The following is a 23,068-nucleotide window of genomic DNA, read 5'->3' on the forward strand; positions in this document are numbered from 1 at the left end:
CGATGCATCTGAAAAACACAATCCTCTGCTCAGTGCACTTTAATTGCAACCATGACAGTACAATGGAGAAGGGGACATTCAACATAAACCTGTTCTTGCCATCACAAGTTTCTATACTAGATGCAGTTCGCAGTTATTATCTCTACAATTGCTTTAGTCTCAGCCTAAACTATAAACTATAATCACATACAATTTAAATTTCCAAAACATTCATCTCCAGATCAATAGGTTCTGAGTCTTGCTTCACTGTGTAAACTTCATGGTATGTGTTCGCTGATGCATTTTCAGATTATATGACTGCCTGAAGCCCTTCCCACATTCCACACAGAGGAATGGTTTTTCCCCCGAGTGTGTTCGCTGGTGTCTCTTAAGGCGGTTGGCGCTGAGGAAGCTCTTGTCGCACTCGGTGCAGGTGTAGGGCCGGACTCCCGTGTGGTAGCGCAGGTGGATGGTCAGGTAGCAAGACTGCGTGAATTTCTTGCCGCAGTGGGGGCACTGGAAGGGCTTGTGGCCCGTGTGGAAACGCTCATGCTTCAGGAGCTCGGCGTGGGAGAAGAAGCCCTTCCCGCAGTCGGAGCAGAGGTACGGCCTCTCGCCTGAATGAGTCAGCTCGTGTCTGATCAGAGTCGCCTTGTAAACGAAACTCTTGTCACACTGCGAGCAGCTGAAGACGTTCTCCCTGGTGTGGCAGCGCTCGTGCTTCTTCATGTTGCGCTCTCTCTTGAAGCTCTTGCCGCAGAAGGAACACATGAAGGGCATCTCCTCTGAGTGGATCTTCATGTGGCTCAGCAAACCGCCCCTGTAGAGGAATCCTTTGCCGCACTGCGTGCATGTGTGCGGCCGCTCCTTCTGGTGGATGCGTTGGTGTGCAGTGAGAGCCGCTCGGTAGGCGAAGCTCTTTCCGCAGTTGCAGACGTGCACTCTTTCTTCCTGGTGAGTCTGGAGATGCCTGTTGAGGTAGCTGGCACAGCTGAAGCCCAGGTCACAGTGAGGGCACTTGTAAGACCGCTCCACCTTGTCAGCATCTTCGCCGTGGGTCTTCAGATGTCTCACCAGCGCCGACTTCCAGGCGAACGCCCGGCCACACTCTGAACACAGGTACTCGCCATTCTCCATGTGGGTGCTCTTGTGCTCCCTCTGAGCCACCAGGGACTTGAAGAACTCCCCGCAGATCAGGCACTCGTACTTGCGTCCGGACTTGTGCGTCTGCTTGTGCCGCTCCAGTGACTGTTTGAAGGAGAAGCGTCGTCCACACTGAGAACACAGGAAGGGCTGCTCGCCTGTGTGGATGCGCTGATGGGCCTTTAGTAAAGACTGGAACTTGAAGCTCTTCTCACAGTCTGGACAACTAAAACGTCCTTCTTCATCTGCGGCGAGAGGCTGAGGGGCTGGTTTGTCCTCCTCAGCCTCACAGTGAACGTTGTCGATGTGCTGCTGGACCTGCAGCTCTTCTGAATGGTGGAAGGAGCACTTTGGACAGGAGAAAGCAGCTGCGGAGACATCTGCTGCAGAACCTTGTGGAAAAAAACAAAGTTGAAGGAGACTGAAATTAACGTTGTGCTAAGAAATGGTTAAATGGCTTGTTTGCATTTTGTACTTTTATGTTTGTTAGTGTCATTAAAAGATTTTCAGGACTCAACAAGTTACAGACTGGAAATGAACAATTATCTGGTCATTTATCCATCCCTGAAATTATTTATCAATTACTTAGAAAGAAAATTGTTAAATAAACAGTGTATGCTCCACTGTATATGAAACTACTAATGAAAAGAGAATATTTCCATTTCTGACAATAAATGTGCAACTATTGTAACCAAACTTCTAACATCTAACTTTGTTTTCTCTCCGATTTGCCTTACAGGTTAACACTTCACTTCAACCCCCCTGTTCAGCATTTATAAGCACAATATGACCATTTAATAATGGTTTGTAATAATATAATGCAGATCTAAAGAGATATAACAACATTTCTACGTGTTCATTAATGTACAGTATTTTATATTTCCTTTGAAGCTATATTATTACAAGTGTGTTTTACTATATTTACACACTGGTCCCTGCTTGTGCTAATGTAGTTATAAAATAAAACATCATCTTACAACTACATTATAGTGTGTTATAAGAAGTAAAGTGTTCCCTCTTGAAGAACTTACAGTGAGTAATTATTACACAGTTATGTTGATATTTTGCAACCATCAGAATTTCGAAACATTTAATGGATTTCCAGACCCATTTTGGAAATAGTTGCAAAACATTTTACTACATTGATGCTGGGGTTTTAATTTCATGTTGAGCAAACTGCTGTTATTACAGGTTATTTCAGCACACATGTATGTGACTTGGCAGTTACTTGTGAAGTGTCTGACTTCTTCTTTCAATCAAATTATTTTTCATTTTGTTCACAGCAAAGTTATTGGGAAAATTAGATCATTAATAATTTATTATTTTTCAACAATTTTCAACTAATTAATTGCAATGCTATTTTACTCACTTATTATTACTTCATTTCTGGCCTGCAATTTAATGCATTTCCAGCTGCTCTAATTTCTTTTTTATGTTGGGTGGTGTGTAAATTCTTTTGTCTCCAAACATGTCTCTGTCTGTGGTGACAAGATAAAATAATATATCTAAAAATGAACACTCACTTTCATCACCGTCCTTTGATGAGACAGTGGTTGAGCCATAAGAGTGCTCCACACTGTTAAAGAGAATAAACAACAGGCGCTTTGATCAGCCTGATAAGCAACAATAGCAACTATAGCCACTACAATAAAACATATAACCATGCACTGTCAATTACATAAACATGCTACTATAACAACATGTAAATCTGCAAAATATGTGTCATGTGAGACAGGAACACATCAGAGATGATTAATAAGGCCATATGTTTTTACCAACTCAGAGGCAAAGGCTTCAGGGCTGGGGGGTTGATCTGGGTGATCTTCTTTCTCTTAGTGGCCATGCGCTTCTGTAAATTTATCACCTGAATCTTCATGGTCGGTTTGCGTTTGCGCCCACTTGTGCGGACCGTTGCCGGGGAGATGACTTGATTATCGAGTTCAGGAACCAGGGCTCCAGACTCACAGTTGGGACGCTTGCTGCTCTGGAGCTCTGCATTCTCTGGATCCTGATCACCATTGTCATCTGCTTGCAGCTGGCAGTCAGGCTTCGCTAGTTCCACAGGATCCTCGCAGATATTTTCATCACTTATAACAACCTCTTGCTCATTCTTACGGCTCTCTGTGGGCTCGTCAGCGCTGTGATCATCAGTGTGAGCTTTTAGGTGCCTTGCAAGTGCCAGCTCCCAGCTGAATTTCCTGTCGCACTGCTGGCACGTGTAAACACCGTCTTCCATGTGTGTTTGCTTGTGCTCTGTGCGGGCTGACAACGAGTGGAAGGTCTCACCGCAGACGGTGCAGTCGTACTTGCGTCCAGTTTTGTGCGTGTGTCTGTGCCTGTCCAGGGACTGCCTGAAAGAGAAGCAGCGACCGCAGTCGTTGCAGCGGTGGGGGCGTTCACCAGTGTGGATGACCCTGTGGGCGATAAGTGAGGAGGCAAACTTGAATTTCTTCTCACAGTCTGGGCAGTCGTGAGGCCCCACACAGACTTTGTGTTGGGAGGCAGCTGAGTCGTCTTTCTTAGTGTGTGGATGGATGATGTTTGTCAAACCACTTTCAACCTTTTCTTGTGTCACCCCTTTCCCTCCTTCACCAACTTCCTCTTCCCGGATCGTCTCCACGGGAAGCTCGACCAACGAATCTTCAGCCACTGCGCTGCTGTCTGTTCCTTCATAGCAGCGCTCTCCCATTACCACCTCGATGTCACTGCTTGTCCCCAATTCAACCTCTGCATAGTCTGTCACTGTGATTATTTCAACTGCTACATCATCCACAAATGACACAGTGTGTGTTTCATCACCGAGGTCTTGCAGTGGACCTGATTGGGTGGGTTGCTCTGCAGTTTTCTGCACTCTGCCAGGAGAAACTGCAGAGAGGGAGGAAAGGATGCTGTCGCCCATGGTAGAAGGTGGAACTGCACAAAACAGGACAGGAATGAATGGGTTGCGTCTTCAACATTAAACTTAAATACAATAGTAGTGGTTACAGGAAGTGTCCTACCATGTTGCTCTAAATGCCCTAGCTGTTTGTGGTGCTGGAGTAAATTTTTCAGGTCTGTAGGCTCCGAGACTGAGTGCACACAATCCTCCAACACAGAGCACTCAGCTCCAAGCCAGGAGGCAGTCTGTGGGGAATAGATTCAAACATGCATCGCACCAAATCCAATTCAGTCAAAAGATACCAGGACAACCCAACGTGCAAATTAAACAACTGAAGACATATTACTGGCCAATAAGTAATAATTAACCTATACTACTGGAAGACAAGAATAGGAGAACCTGCAACATCTTGTGATTTTCTTTGGTATTCATGTGGTCTCTAACTGTAACATAACGTTAACTTCTTTCCCTGATAGTATGTAGCAACAGGGGATTATATATTGTAGCCATGTTATAGTCCTCAGTAGTGGTAGTTTATTACATACAATGACTATTTAACTCGTTCTTTCTTTTTTTCCCTTTTTCCATGTGATAATGTGATAAACATGTTAACATTTTATCCAAAATGACTCCTCTCACCTGTTCCAGGTCAGGAACTGGCAACAGCTGAGCCAGTCGACAGAGAAACTCCCAGAACAGCGTCTGCAAATCACTGTCATACTGTGCTCCATACTCTGCAGGGAAGACCTCCTTAGAAAGAATAGACAACATTGTGAAAAAATTATTTCACTGAATCAAAAATACAAACGGTCAGATATTTATGCCGTATCTGTAACTACCTAAAAACATTTTAAAAAGCCTGTCTTTTTTGTACTGAAATTTATATTTTAATGTCTGAAAGTTGTCATTAGCCATTCGTACCACCTGCCAGAACTCGTGAGCAACAATAGGGCTTATTAACATACAGATGCTAGTATTTAGAACACTTGGATCTGGCTCCACTGAGGTTTAGTAATACCGTCTTACCAAGAAAAAGTCTTGTCTCTCTTCAGGATCTTTGAGCAGAGTCTGGATCAACTCAAGGAAGTTGCCTGCTACATCCTCTTCTTCTTTCATCTTAAATATAGCATAGACATTACACATATTACACGTTAACTACTGGATAGATGCTGAGGTGATGCTGGTGGTGCCCTGTCAAACAACATCTTTCATTTCCATAAACAAATATTGAACTAAGAAGCAGAAATCTAGGGACACAGACATAAAATTGCAGTGTAAAATGAAAAAAACTAATCAAGAGCAAACACACTTACATCTACTTTGGTGGGCTGCTGTGATTTAATCTTATCCAGGTGAGATAAGATAAAGTCAGGTTCCATGAGCTCTTCACGTCGGCACAACTCAAGGATGTACTATTTAGGGAAGAAAAAAAAATCAAACATGGAATCAAATTAATCCTGTTTTCACATTAGCTGCCTATTTATAATTTCTCCAATAGCTTATAAAGCTAAATATTACACTATCTGTGAATGTATTGTGTTCTCTCCACTCATACCCACCCTAGCTCTTAATCCCAGGTTCAGTTGTGTCCTGTGCTTGCACATTAGCAGCTCAGGGACCATGTCCATCACCAACGAGACAAACTCTGCCACTTTCCAGTAGCTCATGACGTCCTGTTTCTTTAGGACCTGCCACATAGAGGCTGTCATGAGCTGTAAAGGTGGAACCAAAATGCGCAGTGATGCCAGAGGTAAAGGGTCATCTGAAAAACAAGCAGAAAAGCAGAATGCAGTTGAATGAAGCTCTTCCTACATTTTCTCAGTCTGGCAGGATATGCGTCTATAAAGGTAGGAACTACAGGTCAAGTTCATGAGTAGTACATGGGACTGTGATGATGGGAAGTCATACCAGAGCTGTTCTTCACAGCTATACAGTTATTTCACAAGTCACTCTATGAAAGTTGAATTTAATGTGATAATTGGTATTTAATTCTTTCTTAAACTGCATAAAATTGTGTATGGTCGTCAAAAAATAATGACAATAAAATAAACATTAAGAAAATAACCACTGGCCATCTTTAATTGTTGTTAAGTAGGAGGACAGTGTTTGTAGAGTGCTTTTGTTTAGCAGCTACAGCAACAGCATTGTGCTTTGAATGCAACCTTACCGGAAACACCGAGTGTATGTTCAATAACCGCAATGTTGTCAAACTCAGTTAGCTAACTTTTGCCATGTTTGTACACTCTGCATAGAAAGTAGACATATTTATATCACAACAAGCACGCAAAATGATTTGTGGTGCTTAATAAATTAAGTCAAGGTAAAGTTAGCATGTGAAGATAGGGCAATAAGCTAGCTACCTGAGCTAATTTAGCTGAAATAGAAGCACTGACAAAAGTCAGCGAAAAATGTATTCGTTATAAATTCGTCGATAAACCAACCTTTGGAAATGGCCGTGAAAACACCTGAGTCCATCTTCTTACACCGTGGTTGAAAAGTTTGACTAGCTGCGGCTAGCTGCAGTTAGCCAGGTGGCTAGCTCCCCAGCCCCAGCTGCCAGATATTAGCAGTTACTGGATGACAAAGATCTGACTGAGGGGGCTGAACATCTTTAGCTGCAAATCTTCTCCTCTAAACTAGGAGGCGCGTCCCATTTAAATGCGTAAATAATCAAAATAAGCGTTTAGACAGTGCTACTGGTTTGTGCAGGGCTTCTTCTTCTTCTTCTTTATTTAGGTTTTACTGCGGGGGACATGTTTTCTTTCTTTTTGTTATCGCCATCTGCTGGAGATTCTGTGCATCACTCCTGTACCCACACTAACTAATGCTCAGTTTTCACTGTCACCGTTTTTGCAGTGGCTACAAAAGTATATTTTTATATATATTTAGAAAAAAACTACATTTTTTTGTGTGTTATTTGTCTTTTCTTTTGTGTTTGGTTTTGTTTTGACACAGGTTTTCATTCTTTTCTGTGTTTTCATCTTTGGATTATTTCTCTGTTTTAAATCCTTTTTGATGAGGTTTGTTTCCGAGTTATTCCCCCTCAGTTATTCTGATGGCATGTTACCAACAAAGTGTTCGTCCAGTCTATTTCATTTCTGGCGTCATACTTTTTCACTTGTTCAGACCTGGAGGCTCTTTATCCAGCTGTCCCATGCGGCAGCCCACCGGTGGTCAGTCCGCAGCGCTGCTTGGGACTGGCCGGTCCTCATGGAGTCCTCTCAGTGTGTGTCCACGGCTCTGGAGCGCTTACCTTTCAACAACACTGCCCTGAAAAAGCTGCCGGTGGATGACACACAGGAGGCCGGGTCTCGGACGGTCCCGGCGGCGTGTTTCTCCCGGATTCGGACCCTTCAGCCCCTGCTCCGTCCGCACTTCGTGGCCCTGTCCCCGCCAGCGCTGGCTCTGCTCGGCCTGAGTGTGCAGGATGTTCTCAGTGATCCTCTGGCTCCGGAGTATTTGAGCGGCTCCAGGCTGATGCCGGGCTCCGACCCGGCTGCGCACTGTTACTGCGGCCACCAGTTTGGGCTGTTTGCGGGTCAGCTGGGGGATGGAGCTGTCATGTACCTGGGGGAGGTAGAGTCGGGCACCCATGGGCGATGGGAGATTCAAGTGAAAGGTGCAGGAGTCACACCTTACTCCAGGTAAGTGTCCTGGAGTAAGTCCTGTTGTACTGGCATTTCATTTTATTTATTTGTTTGTTTATTATTAGAATGTAGGGGTTTTAAAGGGTTTTTAATTGATGCATTATGAAATAATACTTTTTGGAGCTGGTTAACAATAATCCAACTCAGGAACAGGATATTGCTCTAGGAAAAAATAACCATGTTCACATTTCAAGTCAGAATAAGTAAATTAAAGCAAGTGACAAAGCAAAATATCCATAAGCCTTATTCACCAGAGGCATGTGAATGTGTTAGCCCAGGAAGAGCTGCTTAAGGGCTTAACTGCTTGGCACACATCAAACACGTCCCCGACTGCTTAACAGTTGTGTGCTCAGTTCCCCCAGCTCTGTAAAGTGTGGTGTGTGAGGCAACCTCATTTTAGATACAGCATATCTCACCTCAATTTCATTTCCCCAACTCCACCTGTCAGTATTGGATTTGCCTGTGCTTTATCAGACATGGTGATATGATAGATGTTAATTTTATATATGATATGTTTTACCATAAAAAGGAGAGGGAATTTTCAATGCACAACATCACTGGAGTAATCATGGATGTTCATTATTGACCCTTAAAACAGTAATTTTACAAAAAAAACAATTGGAAGGGGAGTTTGCAGGTTGCCTGTCAGTTGCTGAGTGTTCAAACAGATACACAAGGTCATTGTTTAAATGTCAGTAACCTGTAGCAGCAAGAGTAAGCAAGTGTTGAAACAACATGATGATGGTTGTTTTCATCGTCCAGGAGGAATACAAATACCAACCTGTACAAATCTGTGACAACCACATTTCAATTTCCTCAGAGATGGTGACGGCAGGAAGGTGCTCCGCTCCAGCATCAGAGAGTTCCTGTGCAGTGAGGCCATGGCTGCCCTTGGGATACCCAGCACCCGTGCAGCCTCCCTCGTGACCTCTGACCTCTATGTGAGCAGAGATCCACTCAACAGTGGCCGACGCATTCCTGAGCGTTGCTCAGTCGTTCTGCGTCTCGCCCCTTCCTTCATCAGGTTTAAAATCCTTTCTGATTTTTATCAGTGCACAAAAACCTCCTGTCAAAGTTGGGTTCTGGAAAAATACGGACTTTAAAAATGAAGTCTCTCTTTTCTTTTTCAAAGGTTTGGATCCTTTGAGATCTTTCTGGGCAGAGATGAATTCTCAGGCTTGAAGGGTCCCAGTGCAGGACGGCATGATATTCGTGCTCAGCTGCTGGATTACGTCATTGACACTTTTTATCCCTGCATTCAGCAGGCTCATAGCAACCGGAGAGAGAGAAACATGGCTTTTTTCAGAGAGGTGAGGCATGAGGTGCCTGTTAAACGCTGCTCAGGATTGAGTCAGTCTCTGTTTTAGCTGATTTAATTTATGCTGGTTTAGCACTCAGACAATCATATTTGGCTTGTTTATCCCCAGGTGATGAATCGAACTGCCAAGCTAGTGGCCAAGTGGCAGTGTGTTGGTTTTTGCCATGGCGTCCTTAACACAGACAACATGAGCATCTTGGGTCTAACTCTGGATTATGGCCCCTTTGGTTTCATGGACAGGTAAGCTGCAGAAAGTTGAAGTCAGTTTCTTTTTCACATGATTTCTTTACATTTCGATTATCCACAAGCTGAAAAACCAGTCTTCAGCTTCACTAACTGACGTTAAACTCAAAAAATGTTATTTCCAGCTACGCCTCAATAAAAATGGCATTGAAGAAGATAATAATTTATATACTGTAAGACCAATGTTATGCCATCTGGTACATTCCTCTGTGTATGAAAACTATCCCACCTGTGTGTCAGATTTGATCCAGACTTTATCTGCAACGCCTCAGACAAAAGGGGGCGGTACTCATACCAAGCCCAGCCGTCTGTGTGCCGCTGGAACCTGGCTCGCCTGGCTGAAGCGTTGGGCTCTGAGCTGGACGTAGCTGAGGCAGGAGCTATCCTGGATGACTTCATGCTCACATATGAAGCCTTCTACCTGAGCATCATGAGGAAGAAGCTGGGTCTTGTGAGAAAAGAGGAGACAGAGGACAGCGAGCTCATATCAGACCTGCTGCGTGTCATGCACAACACCGGTACAAAGGCGTGGAAGATAGCTGGAAACTTTAACTGGATAGCTAGAAATGAAAACACAGACTATGACCAACCCAGAGATTAAGAAAAAAGATTTTTATTGATCAATAGGGGGGAAAGCCTCACACAAAGTTAATTATAGGCAAGCATAATCCTTTTTGTCCCAATAATACAGAGTCAGGCTAACCTTTCTATAGGACAAGAACAAGAACGAGGGACAAAGAAATAAACACAGAGTGATCAAAATACATATCAGTGTATGTTTACAATCCATAGCAAACAACCATGAGATATACATATACATATCTACTACCCACATACTGTATATGTCCTTTAACACAAGACACTGGCAGTTTCACAAAGACTCAACCCTCATGCAGCCAAGGAGAAACCTGGAATTGAATAACTGCTCAACTAATAACTTTACTTTCACATTTTAGTATTAAAAATGATCAACCAAACATTTAATCTTCTACTACTTTAACTCTTATATGCAACTTTTCCTGTATGCCTGGCACTATATTCTCGTGCCTTTCCAGGTGCAGATTTCACCAACACCTTCCGCCTGCTGAGCTGCGTCCCCTGGCCTGAGGAGGGCGACAGTGAGGGGGCAACAGTGGGGCCAGTAGTGGACCTCATCCTGCAGCAATGTGCCTCCATTGAGGAGCTTAAGGTGGCTAATAAGCCAACTATGGAGGACGGGTGAGGGGGTGTATGGTGGTTGGATATATGTGTGTTTCTTAATACAGAAGCTATAACAAGAACATAAATTTTCTGTCTGCCCCACCACACACTCCCTGTGAATATACATCTAATCCTGGCTGAGTCATGTATTGATTTCAAATGACTGAATCTCTCTTATCATCTGATTTCTTTTTCTTTCGTATGCAAGCATTTTGGGGAAAAAGCTTATCAAGAGAATATGTAAGTAAAAAGTGTGTTCTGTGGTACATGGTAGGAATTATATAGGAGATCTTTGCAGGCTTACATGGAACAGCATGTATGACTAGAACTAAATGTCAGATCAGCATCGAGCATTTTTCATTTTTCTCCACTTATCTTCAGCATATTCTGTGTTTCTAGTGAACTTGCGATGATTCTGTCCATGGCACAAACCAACCCAGCCATGTTTAGCATGGTGGCAGACAGGCCAGGTGTGGCTCAGCAGCTGGAACGGATGGGCCGACTAAAGGAGCTGCTCGAGACGGATCAAGATGAGCTTAAGGAAAAGCAACGTGATGACTGGATTCGCTGGGTTTGCCGATACAGGTAAGAAAAAACAAACAAACAAAAACAAGTGTGCGAAGGGAAACACTATGGGCACCTCAAATGGCTTGTCCTATAAAGTGAATGATATTTAAAAATCCATGTGCACAGAAACTGAGCCCATTTCTACATTTGTGTGTACAGATTATAAAAGGACGGAACGATCTCACTTCCTGTTATAGCTTGCCAATTTAAAGGTGCTATGTGTAAGTTTTCTCTGCCATGCCACATGGTTTCTTGCTGGGAACAGGTGGTGGTGGTGATTATGGTCGCTTGCAAGAGCTTCAGCCATTGTGCCAGGTTAGAGTACAGCAGCAGGCTATTACGAAACAGGATGGACTGCGGCTAGCTGGTTAGCATGCTAACTTCATTGGAGGAAAAGAAGTGACAGAAATAGAAGCAAAACAAGACTTAAAATTACTGTTGCTTTCCACAGCTGGAGACAGCTCTTCATGAGTAAAAGGAAGGTAGTTTGATGCTGAACCCGCAAAATTTCTTCTAGACTGGTAAACAGCTGTCAATGCAGCAAAAACTTACATATAGCACTTTTAAATCATCAATAAACCAAAACTTTTATACTAACAAACAATCAAATGTTTGTTTATATGTCCCTCAAAGCGACGAACCCATCTTTCAGCATTGTTTTAATTTTTCGGCCCACAGCTTTACTGTTTTGGTTCGCTCTCACAGCTCTCTCTAACCTTGTTGCCCGTAGCAACAGGTAGCAAAAGAACAGCAGATAAGTTAGCAACAGGCTGGTGAATATACTGGAGCATTTAGCAGCTAAAAAGTAGCATGTTTTTCTTTAGCAGACCGAAGGGGCTAAAAGGAGAGTAAAAACTAAAATTGAACAAAAATTGAATGCTAACATTCCTCAGTGGCAACATGTGCTGTTGTGTTTACAGTGTAAAGAGCTTTAAAAATCTGTTACTACTTTAAACATTGTCTCTGCTGGTCTGAATGAACAAAGAGCTGAGATGGGACTCTGTGCTGAATTAACAGGAGGCGTTTAGCCAAGGAGTCAGATGGCACAAGTGACTTGTCTCTCATCAAAAAGGAGAGGCTTAGTGTGATGAACAACAACAATCCCAGGGTCATCCTACGCAACTACATCGCCCAGAATGCAATTCAGGCTGCAGAAAAGGGAGACTTCTCTGAGGTGAGGAGCCATTTAAAAGTTTGATTGACTCACATCCAGGTTTATTAAAGCAGACACTGCCTTGTGTCTCCCCCAGGAAATTGGTTATCAATTCTTATTTCAAGTAGTGAATCAGAAAACAATGTCTTCTGCCACACAATCAACTGTAAACACAGGAGGTGATACATTAAAGAGGATTAATATGGCTCCTAGATCGGTGTCATCATCTGAATGGTATTTTCAATAAAACTGTATGGGCACATGTCTGTAAATAAAACAGTTACATGGCTTCAGCTACTGGAAGGAGTTAGGGACCAGTTGGAAGCAGCGTTAACTCTTAAAGCTGATGTAATTTGCAATTTCCTGTCAGAGGCGAACATAAAGTCAGTTAATGAACCTGGAGACAGCTATCAGTGGCCCAAATAGACTACAGCTGCATTAATGCCGTTTTTTGTATTTTCATGATATTCAATTTTTTTTATGCCATTTAAATCAGAGTTTTGCTTCAAGGATCATTTGTACCTTTGTTCTGTAGGTCAACAGGGTTCTCAAAGCTCTGGAGAAACCGTATTCTGATGCATTTGGACTGGAGCCTTTGGATGGACACAGTGCATGTGGGCAAAAGGAGCAGAAAGTGATGGATGTGACTGTTGGGTATGACAGGAAACCTCCTGCCTGGGCACAAAGAATTTGTATCACCTGATCCTCATAGACGCTCCCAGGCAGCTGAAGGAGAGAGGTCTGTTTTCACTGGATGGACACACAGATCACAGTGTTACTACTGGGACTGTTGCTGGTCTCCATTTCCACCTCAGACTACCTCTCCTGCTTCCTGAAGGGAGGATGATGTGTAACCCAGTGTGTTCCAGTGTTCATCAGTATGGCCAAAGATCAATGTCTGTATGCACATATACTTTTATTGCAGTTTGTAAAGATTAATACAACAACATCTCGGTCAAAGTTTGATTCATAGATACATAGACAGTTTTCCTGAAGCTGATTTTGATGGGAGTATTAATCTACTGTAACTTGGAAACGCACAGAATCTGCTGACGCCTACAAGAGGTCAATGAATGTGCTGATGAAGCTTGACGACCCAGATGACCAGTCACACGATGACCTGTCTGAGTCTGAAACACCAGGAACACACTGACATCAATCATTTACAGTTAGTGGATTTGTAAGCTCAAAAATACAGCAATTTAAAATGTTTACCATTAGTTTCTTAAACCTACTGGAGACAGAAAAGAAAGAATGATTTGGCATTTTGATTCTCAGTGTTTAAAATAAAAGTCTGTTATACTATTGTCCATAAAGTCTGTTATTAACTTTTAATAACTATGAACAATGATAGTTTGTATGTTTTACACCTGAACATATTAGAGGCCCCCAAAAAACAATTTTCAACAAACAATTTTTTTAAAATGAGGATATCCATGTTCGCTGCTAACCATGTAACAATTTTGTTTAGTTTATTGTCAGAGTCCATATACAAATGTAGATGTATTGTACAAGATTTAACTACAAGCAAATTTAGTCACAAACACTCATTCTACTCATGCATTTAATTAACACAGTTCAGTTCACAGTTCAAACACAGTTCAAAACACAATAAATACTAAATTAAATCACACATCCAAATATACATATGAGTTTCAATAATTACACCCAACCTTATGCAATATAAACACTTGTGTAGACTTATTTTATCAAAATGTTGACTCTCTTTTTTATAATAATAATAATACTGATAATAATAATAATAATAATAATAATGAAAGGAAGAAGAAGAAGAATTTATACAGCACCTTTAAAATCCGGGTTTACAAAATGCTTTGACAAACAAATTAAAAGCAATGGTAGTTAAAAGCAGGACAGAAATAAAGTGGAGTTACAGAGGGAAGACAAATAATAGATTTCAATATAAATAAATAATTAGAAAGAGCAGATGTATAAACACACACACACACACACACACACACACACACACACACACACACACACAGTAAAAGCAACAAAAGGAGATGATAAAAAGATAAAAAGACAACATCATATAAAAGTAAATCTATAAACATGAAAATTAAGGAATTCAATTCATTCATCCTCTGTAATAAAGTATATGACCCAGATAAGGGTGCAGTCAGGGACATACAGTAAACGGTTTTATCTAACAGTTACTAGTGTATTCGTCACAGCTGTCTGTGACTGCAGATATCCCCCGTGTTTCCTGTTTGTTCTCCCTGTCTGTCTTTCCCTGTCTCTGCTACAAGCTCTGTATAAAAGCCGTGGCTCTCCACTCACTTGTCGTCAGATTGTTCTGCTCTCCTCATGGCAGTAGTCCAGGCTCCTTAACTCTGTTGAAACCTTGATTGATTGCTTGTTGTTATTTCACACTCACTCACCTGGTGTTTCCACACAAATCACCTGCCCCACGCTGACCATCCAGACTCCACCTGCCTCCACCTTGATCACTTGCCCCTCTACACTCCCCAAACAACCCTAACCCCTCTCTCTTTTATTACACCTATCTGGCATGTCTGTGTCTGTATCTGCTCTGGGGTCCAAACAGAAAATATACCAAATCGTAACAGTATTTGTATTAACTGCAAATTCTTAATTGAAGTAGAGAATTGGACTAAGGACACCAAACCTTTTATAATGGATTGTTTGAATTAAAGCACCCGCTGTGAATCATTTAACATTTATTTCTTTGGCTGCTAGTGCTATTACCATAGTGCCAGTGTACTTTCTCTTTCTTTTTCTCTCATAATTCTTGAAAAACCACTTCCAAGAGTAGTGAGGAAGTATCTGTTGACATTTGACTGCTGATAGTAAACACAGAGCTGTGTCTTATATACTGTAAACATTGTACAATAACCTGCTATAGTATTTCTATTCCAGCTCATCAAAAAGGCATGAGAGCAACCCTTTTGTTATATTCCCGAATCCCAGAATGGGAGGACCTGCAGGCCCTTTTTATTTTGATTCATCTGATCACCGAAACATGTGACACAGAATGAAACTGCAAGTAGTGTATAATGAACCACACAGTTTCTCCTCTCACAGCTCACTATTATTGTCTCTCATAAGCACCCCCCATCCATGCCTAATATGTACTTGACCGGACTGGCTCAACTTGTTTAACCGTTAACTATGAAATGCTGCACTCATATGGAAAGCTGATAAGAGGGTCAGGAGCAATGCATTTACAGTAAAATGGGGTTGTTTATTGTGTGCACTGACATTGCTTTCTGGTCTGATTACATAGCTGTAAATCTTCAGTGACCTCAGCATGAGCTAAGTGACATGACGACAACAACACCAGCCCACATCCGCTCAGAACTGAAACTGCTGCTGTTCATTTATACCTTGCTTCACACAGAGGATGGACACACAACAACAGGGCACATCAGTCACATGACCTGAATGGAGAACAGACAATGGCGCGTGTCCCAGAGCTGCTGCTGGATACTTTAGAGGAGCTGGTTGCTGAAGAGCTGAAGATCTTCCAGTTTTTTCTTTACAATGAAGTTCTTGAAGGATTCCCACACATTCCAAAGTCTCGAGTTGATGGGGTGGACAGACCGACCACTGTGGATCGTTTGGTGCAGACATATGGCTACGATGATGCTGTTACTGTCACAGTGGATATACTGGGGAGGATGAAACTAAAGCTGCGTGCTGAGAAATTAAAGAACAAGTATGATGAAGGTAAAACATGATTAAATAGTAAAAATTGCCTGTTTAGATAGTTTGTGAGACAAAAGACCTAGGTTATGTAACAACTATTATCTCTTTATCTTCCTTTTCTTTCTTTATCAGCTCCAAGCAATCAAGTAGGCAAAGGTAAGCAGATAAAAAGAAACACACTCACACAGTCATGTGAACAAGTTCAAACCCATATACACATGTACAGACAAGGCTCAACTATTCAAAACTGAAATTAAATGAAGGTTGTTTTTTTTTTTGTTTGTTTTTGTTTTTATTTTGTTTATTCTTTGAACAGAAATCAACCACGATACAATCCGTGACAAGCTGAAATCCACTCTGAGGAAAAAGTACCAAAAGATTTATGAGGGGAATGCAGATGAAGGGGACCATGTGTACCTTAACAAAATCTTCACTGAACTGCATGTGATCGAAGGAGCTTGGGGAGGCTTCAGCGAGGAGCATGTAGTCAGACAGCAGAGGTCCAGCCGTGCAACAACAGAAGAAACCTCAATTAATGCCAGCAACATTTTCAAACCCATGACCAACCAGGAAAAGCATATCAGAACTGTGCTTACCCAAGGCATCCCTGGAATGGGTAAAACTGTCTGCGCACAGAAGTATACCCTGAGCTGGGCAGAAGGAGAGGAAAATCAGGACATCACCTTCCTCTTCCCACTTCCTTTCCGTGAACTGAATCCTAACATAGGTGAAAAAGAGCACAGTCTGATGCAGCTGCTCCACCAGTTCTTCCCTGAGATGAAACCTCTTGAGACACTGGGAACAGAATGCAAAGTCTTGTTCATCTTTGACGGCCTTGACGAGACTCTCCTGCCTTTGAACTTCAAGCACAACAAGGTCTTGAGAGATGAGACGGAGCCAGCTTCGTTGGATGTCCTGATCACAAACCTCATCACGGGAGATCTTCTCAGAAACGCCCTCATCTGGATCACATCCAGACCTGCAGCAGCCGGCCGTATCCATCGAAAACACATCGACCGGTGGACGGAAGTCAAGGGCTTCACTAATGAACAGAAGGAGGAGTACTTTAAGAGGCGTTTGTGTGACCATAACCTCGCCACTAGAATCATCAACCATGTGAAGTCATCCAGAAGCCTCTACATCATGTGTCAAATACCGGTTTTCTGCAGGATCACAGTTACGGTGATGAAGAAAATGTTGCACGACAACTTAAAGGGAGGCATGCCCAACACCCTGACTGAGATGTATGCGCATCTCCTTCTCTGCCAGACAGACTGGATGAAAGAAAGACACTACCAAGTGGAAAGTGACAAAGTAGTCTTGAAGCTAGCAGAGCTGGCGTACCGTCAACTGGAGAAGGGCCAACTGATCTTCTACGAGGCCGACCTGAGAGAATGTGGCATGGATGTCAAAGACGCAACTGACTACTCAGGATTTTGCACAGAGGTATTTGTGAAGGAGGGCAGAAGAAAGCGAGAAGTTTTTAGCTTTGTTCACTTGACCATTCAGGAGTTTCTGGCAGCTGTGTACGCCCATCACTCCTACATGCAAGGAAAGGATAATGTTGTTCTTGGGTACCTGAAAAGGATGTCTACAAGATGGCTCCCCAAGTCTGTGTTCAGTTTTCACAAAACGGCCATCGAAAAAGCCCTGGAGAGTAAGGACGGCCACTGGGACCTCTTCCTTCGCTTTCTCCTGGGACTGTCGCTGAAGTCAAACCAGGAGCTCCTGTGTAGGATATTACATTTGGAAGTAGAAGGAGAGGAAGATGTGGCGAGAACTGTCCAGTTTATCAAGGACAAGATCAAAGAGGAGCCAGAGGCCAAGCTCAACCTGTTCCACTGCCTGAGTGAGCTCAGAGAGGAGTCTTTGGTGCAGGAGATCCAGAGTTTTGTGAGTTCTGGGAGGCTCGCAGCCAAAAAACTGACTCCAACTCAGTGGTCCGCACTCACATTTGATCTGATGACATCAGAGGCAACAGAGGAGGAGTTTGATTTGAAGAAGTACATGAGATCCGAAGAAGGAGTGAAGAAGCTGCTAACTGTCATTACTTCCTCCACATGTGCTCTGTGAGTTTACCCACATGACAATACTAGTTCCTCTTGCATGTTGGTTTCAAGTTGCAAACAGATGTGACTTCTTTCTATTATTGCTGCTATTCTTGGACTTATTACCTTACTTATTACTTGAAAAATTTCTCGTCCATAAATGAATTAAAAAAAACAACTGTTCTCTACATTTTTCTAGGCTAAATCACTGCAACCTCACTGAGAACTGCTGTGAAGATTTGGCATCTGCACTGAGCTCAACCTCCTCTCACCTGACAAAGCTGGACCTGAGTGACAACAGACTGAGGGATTCAGGGGTGAAGCTGCTTTCTGTTGGATTAGGTAGTCGACACTGTAGACTGAAGAATCTAAGGTCTGTAACACTTAAGAGACTAAAATATTGCACAATACATCCTCTGCAAACAGCAGCAACTACTTCTTGTGGCCGTATGACTTGTGAGTTAGGTTTAATGCTGTTGAATGCACTTTCGTAGGCCAGGATAATAAAACAGCTTCCCATTTTCCTTTTTTAGATTACATAAGTGTGAACTGGAAGGAGACTGCTGTGAAGCACTGGCTGTTGCTCTCAGCACAGAGTCAACCCAACTCACAGAACTGGACCTGAGTGCTAATGACTTCCAGAAAACAGGAGTGAAGGCTCTGTGTGTGGGACTATGCAGCCATCACTGCAAACTGGAAACACTAAAGTTAGACCTCCTTCTTGCTGACAAACATAAATCTCTTGTTGGACTTGAATTTAATCCAGGGTAATGTTTTTAAGGGGGAAAAAAAATAATTTTGGTGAATACTCTTCTGCAGGTTGAATGAGTGCAGACTGAAAGGCAGTTGTTGTGAAGACTTAGCTTCGGTTTTAAGCTCAGGCTCATCTCACCTGAAAAATCTTGACCTGAGCAGCAACGGTCTCAAAGATTCTGGTGTATCTCTGCTCTCCGCTGGACTGAAGAGTCCGAATTGCAGACTGGAAACACTCAGGTCAGTGCAGCCTCTGTATCGTAGAACTTGACTATGATTATTTTAGCTACACTGTTTGAGCTACACTATAGGGCCTGGTTACTGTGGCACTGTAATTTTTTCTTATTGTTTCTTCAGTGAAAAACCAGCGTGTTTTGGCTTGTAGCATTTATCAGGGTTATCATAAAACACATTACAGTGAATATTTAATCATTAATCATTAATCATTAATCACATTAACAAACAGGCACAGATGAAACTCTGCTTCCCGCCAGAGAAATAAAAAGATGATGAAAAAATGAGTTAATATTGGATTTACTCAGCTCCAAATGAATATGATCTATGGCCAAATAGACAACTGTTTGCTGACATGTTTGCTATATCAACTTTAAAAGAGAATGTCAGTCTTGTGTTTAGTCCTTGTTGTGCTGCCACCAAAAATCGATGAATGTGCAGCCATGACACTAAGTCTGTGCAGTAATTTCATTTGAAATTTTCCTCCACCTATCAGGCTCAGCTGGTGTGGCCTTACACATAAATGCTGCAATCACATTGGCTCAACTCTCAGCTCTGACTCGGCCCACCTCAAAGACCTGGACCTGAGTGGAAACAACCTGCAGGGTCCAGACATACGGCTGCTGTGTGCTGGACTGAGAAGTCTACACTGTAAACTGGAGAAATTAAGGTGAGGTCACTCAGGTTCAGTGGACACACAGAAATATATATATAACGACACAGTCCTACATGGACCTTTAATTTGTGAAGTAAAAGTAATTACTTTTACTAAAATAAACATGAGCTCAGTGCAGCCTGTCATTTTTACTTTGTGGGGCAACACCAGATAATTAAGAAGATCTTCTCACCCACAGGTTAAATGAAGGCAGTCTCCAGAAATGCTGTGCTGATTTTGCCTCAGTCCTCAGCTCTGACACCTCTTACCTCAAAGTGCTTGATCTGAGTGGGAACGACCTGCAAGACTCAGAGGTGGAGCTACTGTCTGCAGGCCTGGCCAGTCCACACTGTAAACTGGACACGCTGAGGTGAGCTGGCTGTACATTATCTTTAGCATAACATAATCTTTACGTCCTCCATTGCCAATAGTGCACGTCACTGAAATAATGGTGATGTAAAAATTAATCATAAGACATGAAAAAATCTGCATTACAAAGGTAAAAAAGCGCATACAAACAAGTAAGGATTGTAGATTTTAATATTATCTTTTTAAACTATGTAAACCTCATGTCTACATAAAACAAAAAGGTAAACAATGTGTGTTTGGATGAACACAGGCTGTCGTTCTGCGGAGTCACTGAGAAAGGCTGCACTTATTTGGCTTCAGCACTGAGCTCCAACCCATCCTGCCTGAGGCAGCTGGACCTCAGCTACAACTACCTGCAGGACTCTGGAGTAAATCTGATCTCCGAACATCGGGACAACCCGCTGTGTAAACTGGAAACACTAAGGTAAAACACCTTACAGCATTAGTGGTTCCTGGGTATGAAGCTCCCCTGGAACCAACGATACAATGAAGAAAAAAGCTTAGTAAATACATTCACAAAAATTCATGAAACACAGAAAGTAAAAACCATTATTACTACATCATGTGATTTGTTAAAATGGAAGTTGTAAAATTATGCAGCATGTCTTGTGGTTCAAAGTTTCATTTAATGACTAAGTTCCCTTTATTGGACTATTTTAGTTTGTTTCAGAGCAGAAACACATGATAACCAGCAGATGGAATAGAAAGCACAGTAGACTGAGGAAGCCATATACTTTACAGTGGATACAATCAGATTTTACATATGTGTAACATGTATCTGACAAAAATCCAGCCTTGAATGACTAGAAAACTTTATTTCAGCATGTCTATTAATGATGAATGTGTCTTATATCTGCCCCTATCTACAGTGTGGAGCATAACGCAGAGTGCTACTTGAAATCCACACTGAAGAAGTGTAAGTGATGTGGTTTCACAATGTTGTTTTCATGTACTTTCATTTTAACAAAGAACTGAAGAAAGTGTGATGAGGGCTGAAAACCTTTGTCAATGGTCAGGCTCTGTCACAGCTGTAACAGTCTGTAACCATCTGACAGTCTGACAGAATGACAGTAACTTTAAAATGGAAATAGAGGCATTCATGTAGATTTTTTTTTCCAATTCCTCTATTTAATCAAGCCTCCACAAGAGTCTTTGAAATGAAAAATCTAAATCAATGTTCCTAAAGGTAAGGTGATGTTTTGAAGTATTTATCCCATGTGCCACCTCAGTGCAGTTTTGGTTTACTTTAAGTGTAGATTGTGTTGAAATATAAATATGAATCCTTTTTCAGCCTTTTCACTTTTGTTGGTTTCACATGTGGATTCTTTTTCTTTCTTTCTTTCTTTCTTTCTTTCTCTGTCCGTGTTTTACCTGAAATGTTCTAATTTATGCTTTTATTGTGCTTACATGGTGCATTTCAATACATACATTGTGTGGTTATTCCATACACAGTGTTTACAGGGTGGGACAAAAGTGGGTTAACAGGGGCCAACAGTTTATTATTGCCCTCAGAGCAGCTATGAGGTTAATATGCTCCTGGACCTCTTTATAATTATTGACTAAAAAAGGAAGGATCACTGAAAAAGCCTTATGTGTGTCTTATACAGATGTGTGTACACTGACGTTCGACGCAAACACAGCTGCTAAGTCTCTCTTCCTGTACGACGGGGGAAAGCAGGTGACGTGGGTCAGGGAGCGACAGCAGTACTCGGATCACCCCGAGAGGTTTGAGAGTGTTTCCCAGGTGCTCTGTCTCCAAGACCTCACCCAACGCCACTACTGGGAGGTGGAGTGGCGAGGACGCTGGGTGGATGTCGCCGTGGCAATGAGGGGGATCCGTCGCAGGGCGAGCTCTTACCTCTGTGGGTTTGGCAGCACAGACCAGTCCTGGAGTCTGTACTGCTCTGAGGATCACTACAGCGCTCAGCACGACCGCCAGACTGTGGAGATACCAGCACCTCAGTCCTGCTCCCACAGGGTGGCAGTCTATCTGGACTGGCCCGGTGGCACCCTGTCCTTCTACAGTGTCTCCTCTGGGACCCTCAGTCACCTTCACACATTCTACAGCACTTTCACAGAGCCGCTCTACGCCGGGTTTGGGATGGAGGAGGATGACTGCTCTGTAATAATTTGTACAGATCAGGGAATGCCACAACTAATTTCTCGCTCAGCTAGTGCAGAAAGATTTGTTGAGTTTTAAGTGCAGGCAAGGTGAGCAATAATTTCAGTTTTAATGGAGGACATAATGTTACTCTGCTGCAGTGCTGGAGAATGATATGTAGTAAAAGGGAAACTGGAATCACTGCCTCGCAGTTGTACACCTCCACCAAATGTTGTCCCAATCTCCCTCTCCTGAGTCACAGCACTGAATAAAGGCCAGAAGTGTTCTTGGGGACATTATGATGTCACAGTGAAGTTGAGCTTTGACCACTTGAATATAAAATGTCATCACTACATTTTATCCTTATCGACGTTTGAGTTACATTTAGTTGTAATTAGTGTATGAATTCCTGAGTTATGGTCAAGTGAAGGTTTGTGCTGAATGTGAAGAAATTGCCTCAAGGCGGTCTTGAGATATCACATTCAAGAGGCCATAACTATGTTTTATGTGGTCTCAGTGACCTTGACCTTTCACCTTTGACAACCAAATTCTAATCAGTTCATCCTTGAGTCCAAATGAATGTCTGGGCCAAATTTTAAGAAATTCCCACATTATCGCTCCTACCCTGGCTGTTGCCAGCATAGAGGCATACAAAGAGAATTATGAATTTATAGTCAGGCTGCATTAGCTTTTGATTTTATGAACTTATTTTGTACATTTCAAAATAAAACGTATGCAAATATGTAAAATGTATACAAGCATGGGCATTGTAAAAACAGATACTGTGAATTTGATTGCATCTTTCATTAAAAGGTTTCTTTTAAATAGCTGATAGTAAACTTTCATATGTAATTTCCAACCTGTGCATGATGCATCACACACTGACATACTTCTCAAATCCAATGCAGCCTGTGAAAAAGGCAAAAGTCATCCATCATTATCATCCAATGAAAAGTTTGGATTTCATACTCGTCAGGGACCAAGCAGTGAGGCGACAAGAACTCAGGAATGGTTGTTGAAAATAGCCAGTTTTTTATTTACCCAAAGGATACACAACAAGCGTATCATAATTAGGTCTATTAAACATAAT

At 42.3% G+C, this 23,068-nt stretch overlaps 3 protein-coding genes across 6 annotated transcripts; 2 read left to right on the forward strand and 1 right to left on the reverse strand.

The window, feature by feature from the left end:
* Positions 1–21: 21 nt before the first annotated feature.
* Positions 22–6,763, reverse strand: LOC139635268 (zinc finger protein 11-like). Its single transcript, XM_071502415.1, has 9 exons — positions 6,442–6,763; positions 5,560–5,762; positions 5,314–5,412; positions 5,027–5,116; positions 4,640–4,750; positions 4,122–4,245; positions 2,898–4,035; positions 2,646–2,698; positions 22–1,514 (listed from the first exon to the last, which is right to left on the reverse strand). Exons 1-9 carry the CDS (start codon positions 6,473–6,475, stop codon positions 244–246), a joined length of 3,123 nt encoding a protein of 1,040 aa, XP_071358516.1. The 5' UTR covers positions 6,476–6,763; the 3' UTR covers positions 22–243.
* Positions 5,787–14,822, forward strand: selenoo2 (selenoprotein O2). 4 transcript variants are annotated; one of them, XM_071502419.1, is made up of 11 exons: positions 5,787–6,320; positions 7,127–7,644; positions 8,468–8,671; positions 8,780–8,957; positions 9,075–9,205; positions 9,449–9,726; positions 10,264–10,397; positions 10,617–10,648; positions 10,808–10,993; positions 11,993–12,149; positions 12,664–14,822. In XM_071502419.1, exons 2-11 carry the CDS (start codon positions 7,211–7,213, stop codon positions 12,829–12,831), a joined length of 1,902 nt encoding a protein of 633 aa, XP_071358520.1. In that variant the 5' UTR covers positions 5,787–6,320; positions 7,127–7,210; the 3' UTR covers positions 12,832–14,822. The 4 variants fall into 4 exon arrangements, with proteins under 4 accessions (XP_071358520.1, XP_071358519.1, XP_071358517.1 ...); XM_071502418.1 differs by lacking the exon at positions 5,787–6,320 and adding an exon at positions 6,897–7,020; XM_071502416.1 differs by lacking the exon at positions 5,787–6,320 and having other exon boundaries at positions 6,898–7,644.
* A 504-nt stretch (positions 14,823–15,326) lies between these two features.
* Positions 15,327–22,805, forward strand: LOC139635267 (NACHT, LRR and PYD domains-containing protein 12-like). Its single transcript, XM_071502414.1, has 11 exons — positions 15,327–15,839; positions 15,951–15,974; positions 16,135–17,887; positions 18,066–18,239; positions 18,400–18,573; positions 18,686–18,859; positions 19,350–19,523; positions 19,708–19,878; positions 20,128–20,301; positions 20,747–20,793; positions 21,485–22,805. The coding sequence occupies exons 1-11, from the start codon at positions 15,569–15,571 to the stop codon at positions 22,075–22,077; spliced, it is 3,729 nt and encodes a 1,242-aa protein (XP_071358515.1). The 5' UTR covers positions 15,327–15,568; the 3' UTR covers positions 22,078–22,805.
* The last annotated feature ends 263 nt before the right edge of the window (positions 22,806–23,068 follow it).

This window comes from Trachinotus anak, unplaced genomic scaffold (assembly GCF_046630095.1).
Source record: "Trachinotus anak isolate AG129_WGS33_773 ecotype Australia unplaced genomic scaffold, CSIRO_AGI_Tana_v1 ptg000018l, whole genome shotgun sequence".
Taxonomy (NCBI): domain Eukaryota; kingdom Metazoa; phylum Chordata; class Actinopteri; order Carangiformes; family Carangidae; genus Trachinotus; species Trachinotus anak.

Bases quoted from the DNA above. Each gene is read 5' to 3' on its own strand.
- LOC139635268 (XM_071502415.1), bottom strand. From the start codon at position 6,475: ATGGACTCAGGTGTTTTCACGGCCATTTCCAAAG. The intron at 5,117-5,313 runs GTAAGTGTGTTT...GCTATATTTAAG, and splicing joins AGCAGCCCACCAAAGTAGAT to ATGAAAGAAGAAGAGGATGT. The intron at 4,036-4,121 runs GTAGGACACTTC...TGTTTTGTGCAG, and splicing joins AGGGCATTTAGAGCAACATG to TTCCACCTTCTACCATGGGC.
- selenoo2 (XM_071502416.1), top strand. From the start codon at position 7,016: ATGAGGTTTGTTTCCGAGTTATTCCCCCTCAGTTATTCTGATGGCATG. The intron at 9,727-10,263 runs GTACAAAGGCGT...GTGCCTTTCCAG, and splicing joins GCGTGTCATGCACAACACCG to GTGCAGATTTCACCAACACC. The intron at 10,649-10,807 runs GTAAGTAAAAAG...CTGTGTTTCTAG, and splicing joins AAAGCTTATCAAGAGAATAT to TGAACTTGCGATGATTCTGT.
- LOC139635267 (XM_071502414.1), top strand. From the start codon at position 15,569: ATGGCGCGTGTCCCAGAGCTGCTGCTGGATACTTTAGAGGAGCTGGTT. The intron at 15,975-16,134 runs GTAAGCAGATAA...TTCTTTGAACAG, and splicing joins AAGCAATCAAGTAGGCAAAG to AAATCAACCACGATACAATC. The intron at 19,524-19,707 runs GTGAGGTCACTC...TCTCACCCACAG, and splicing joins TGTAAACTGGAGAAATTAAG to GTTAAATGAAGGCAGTCTCC.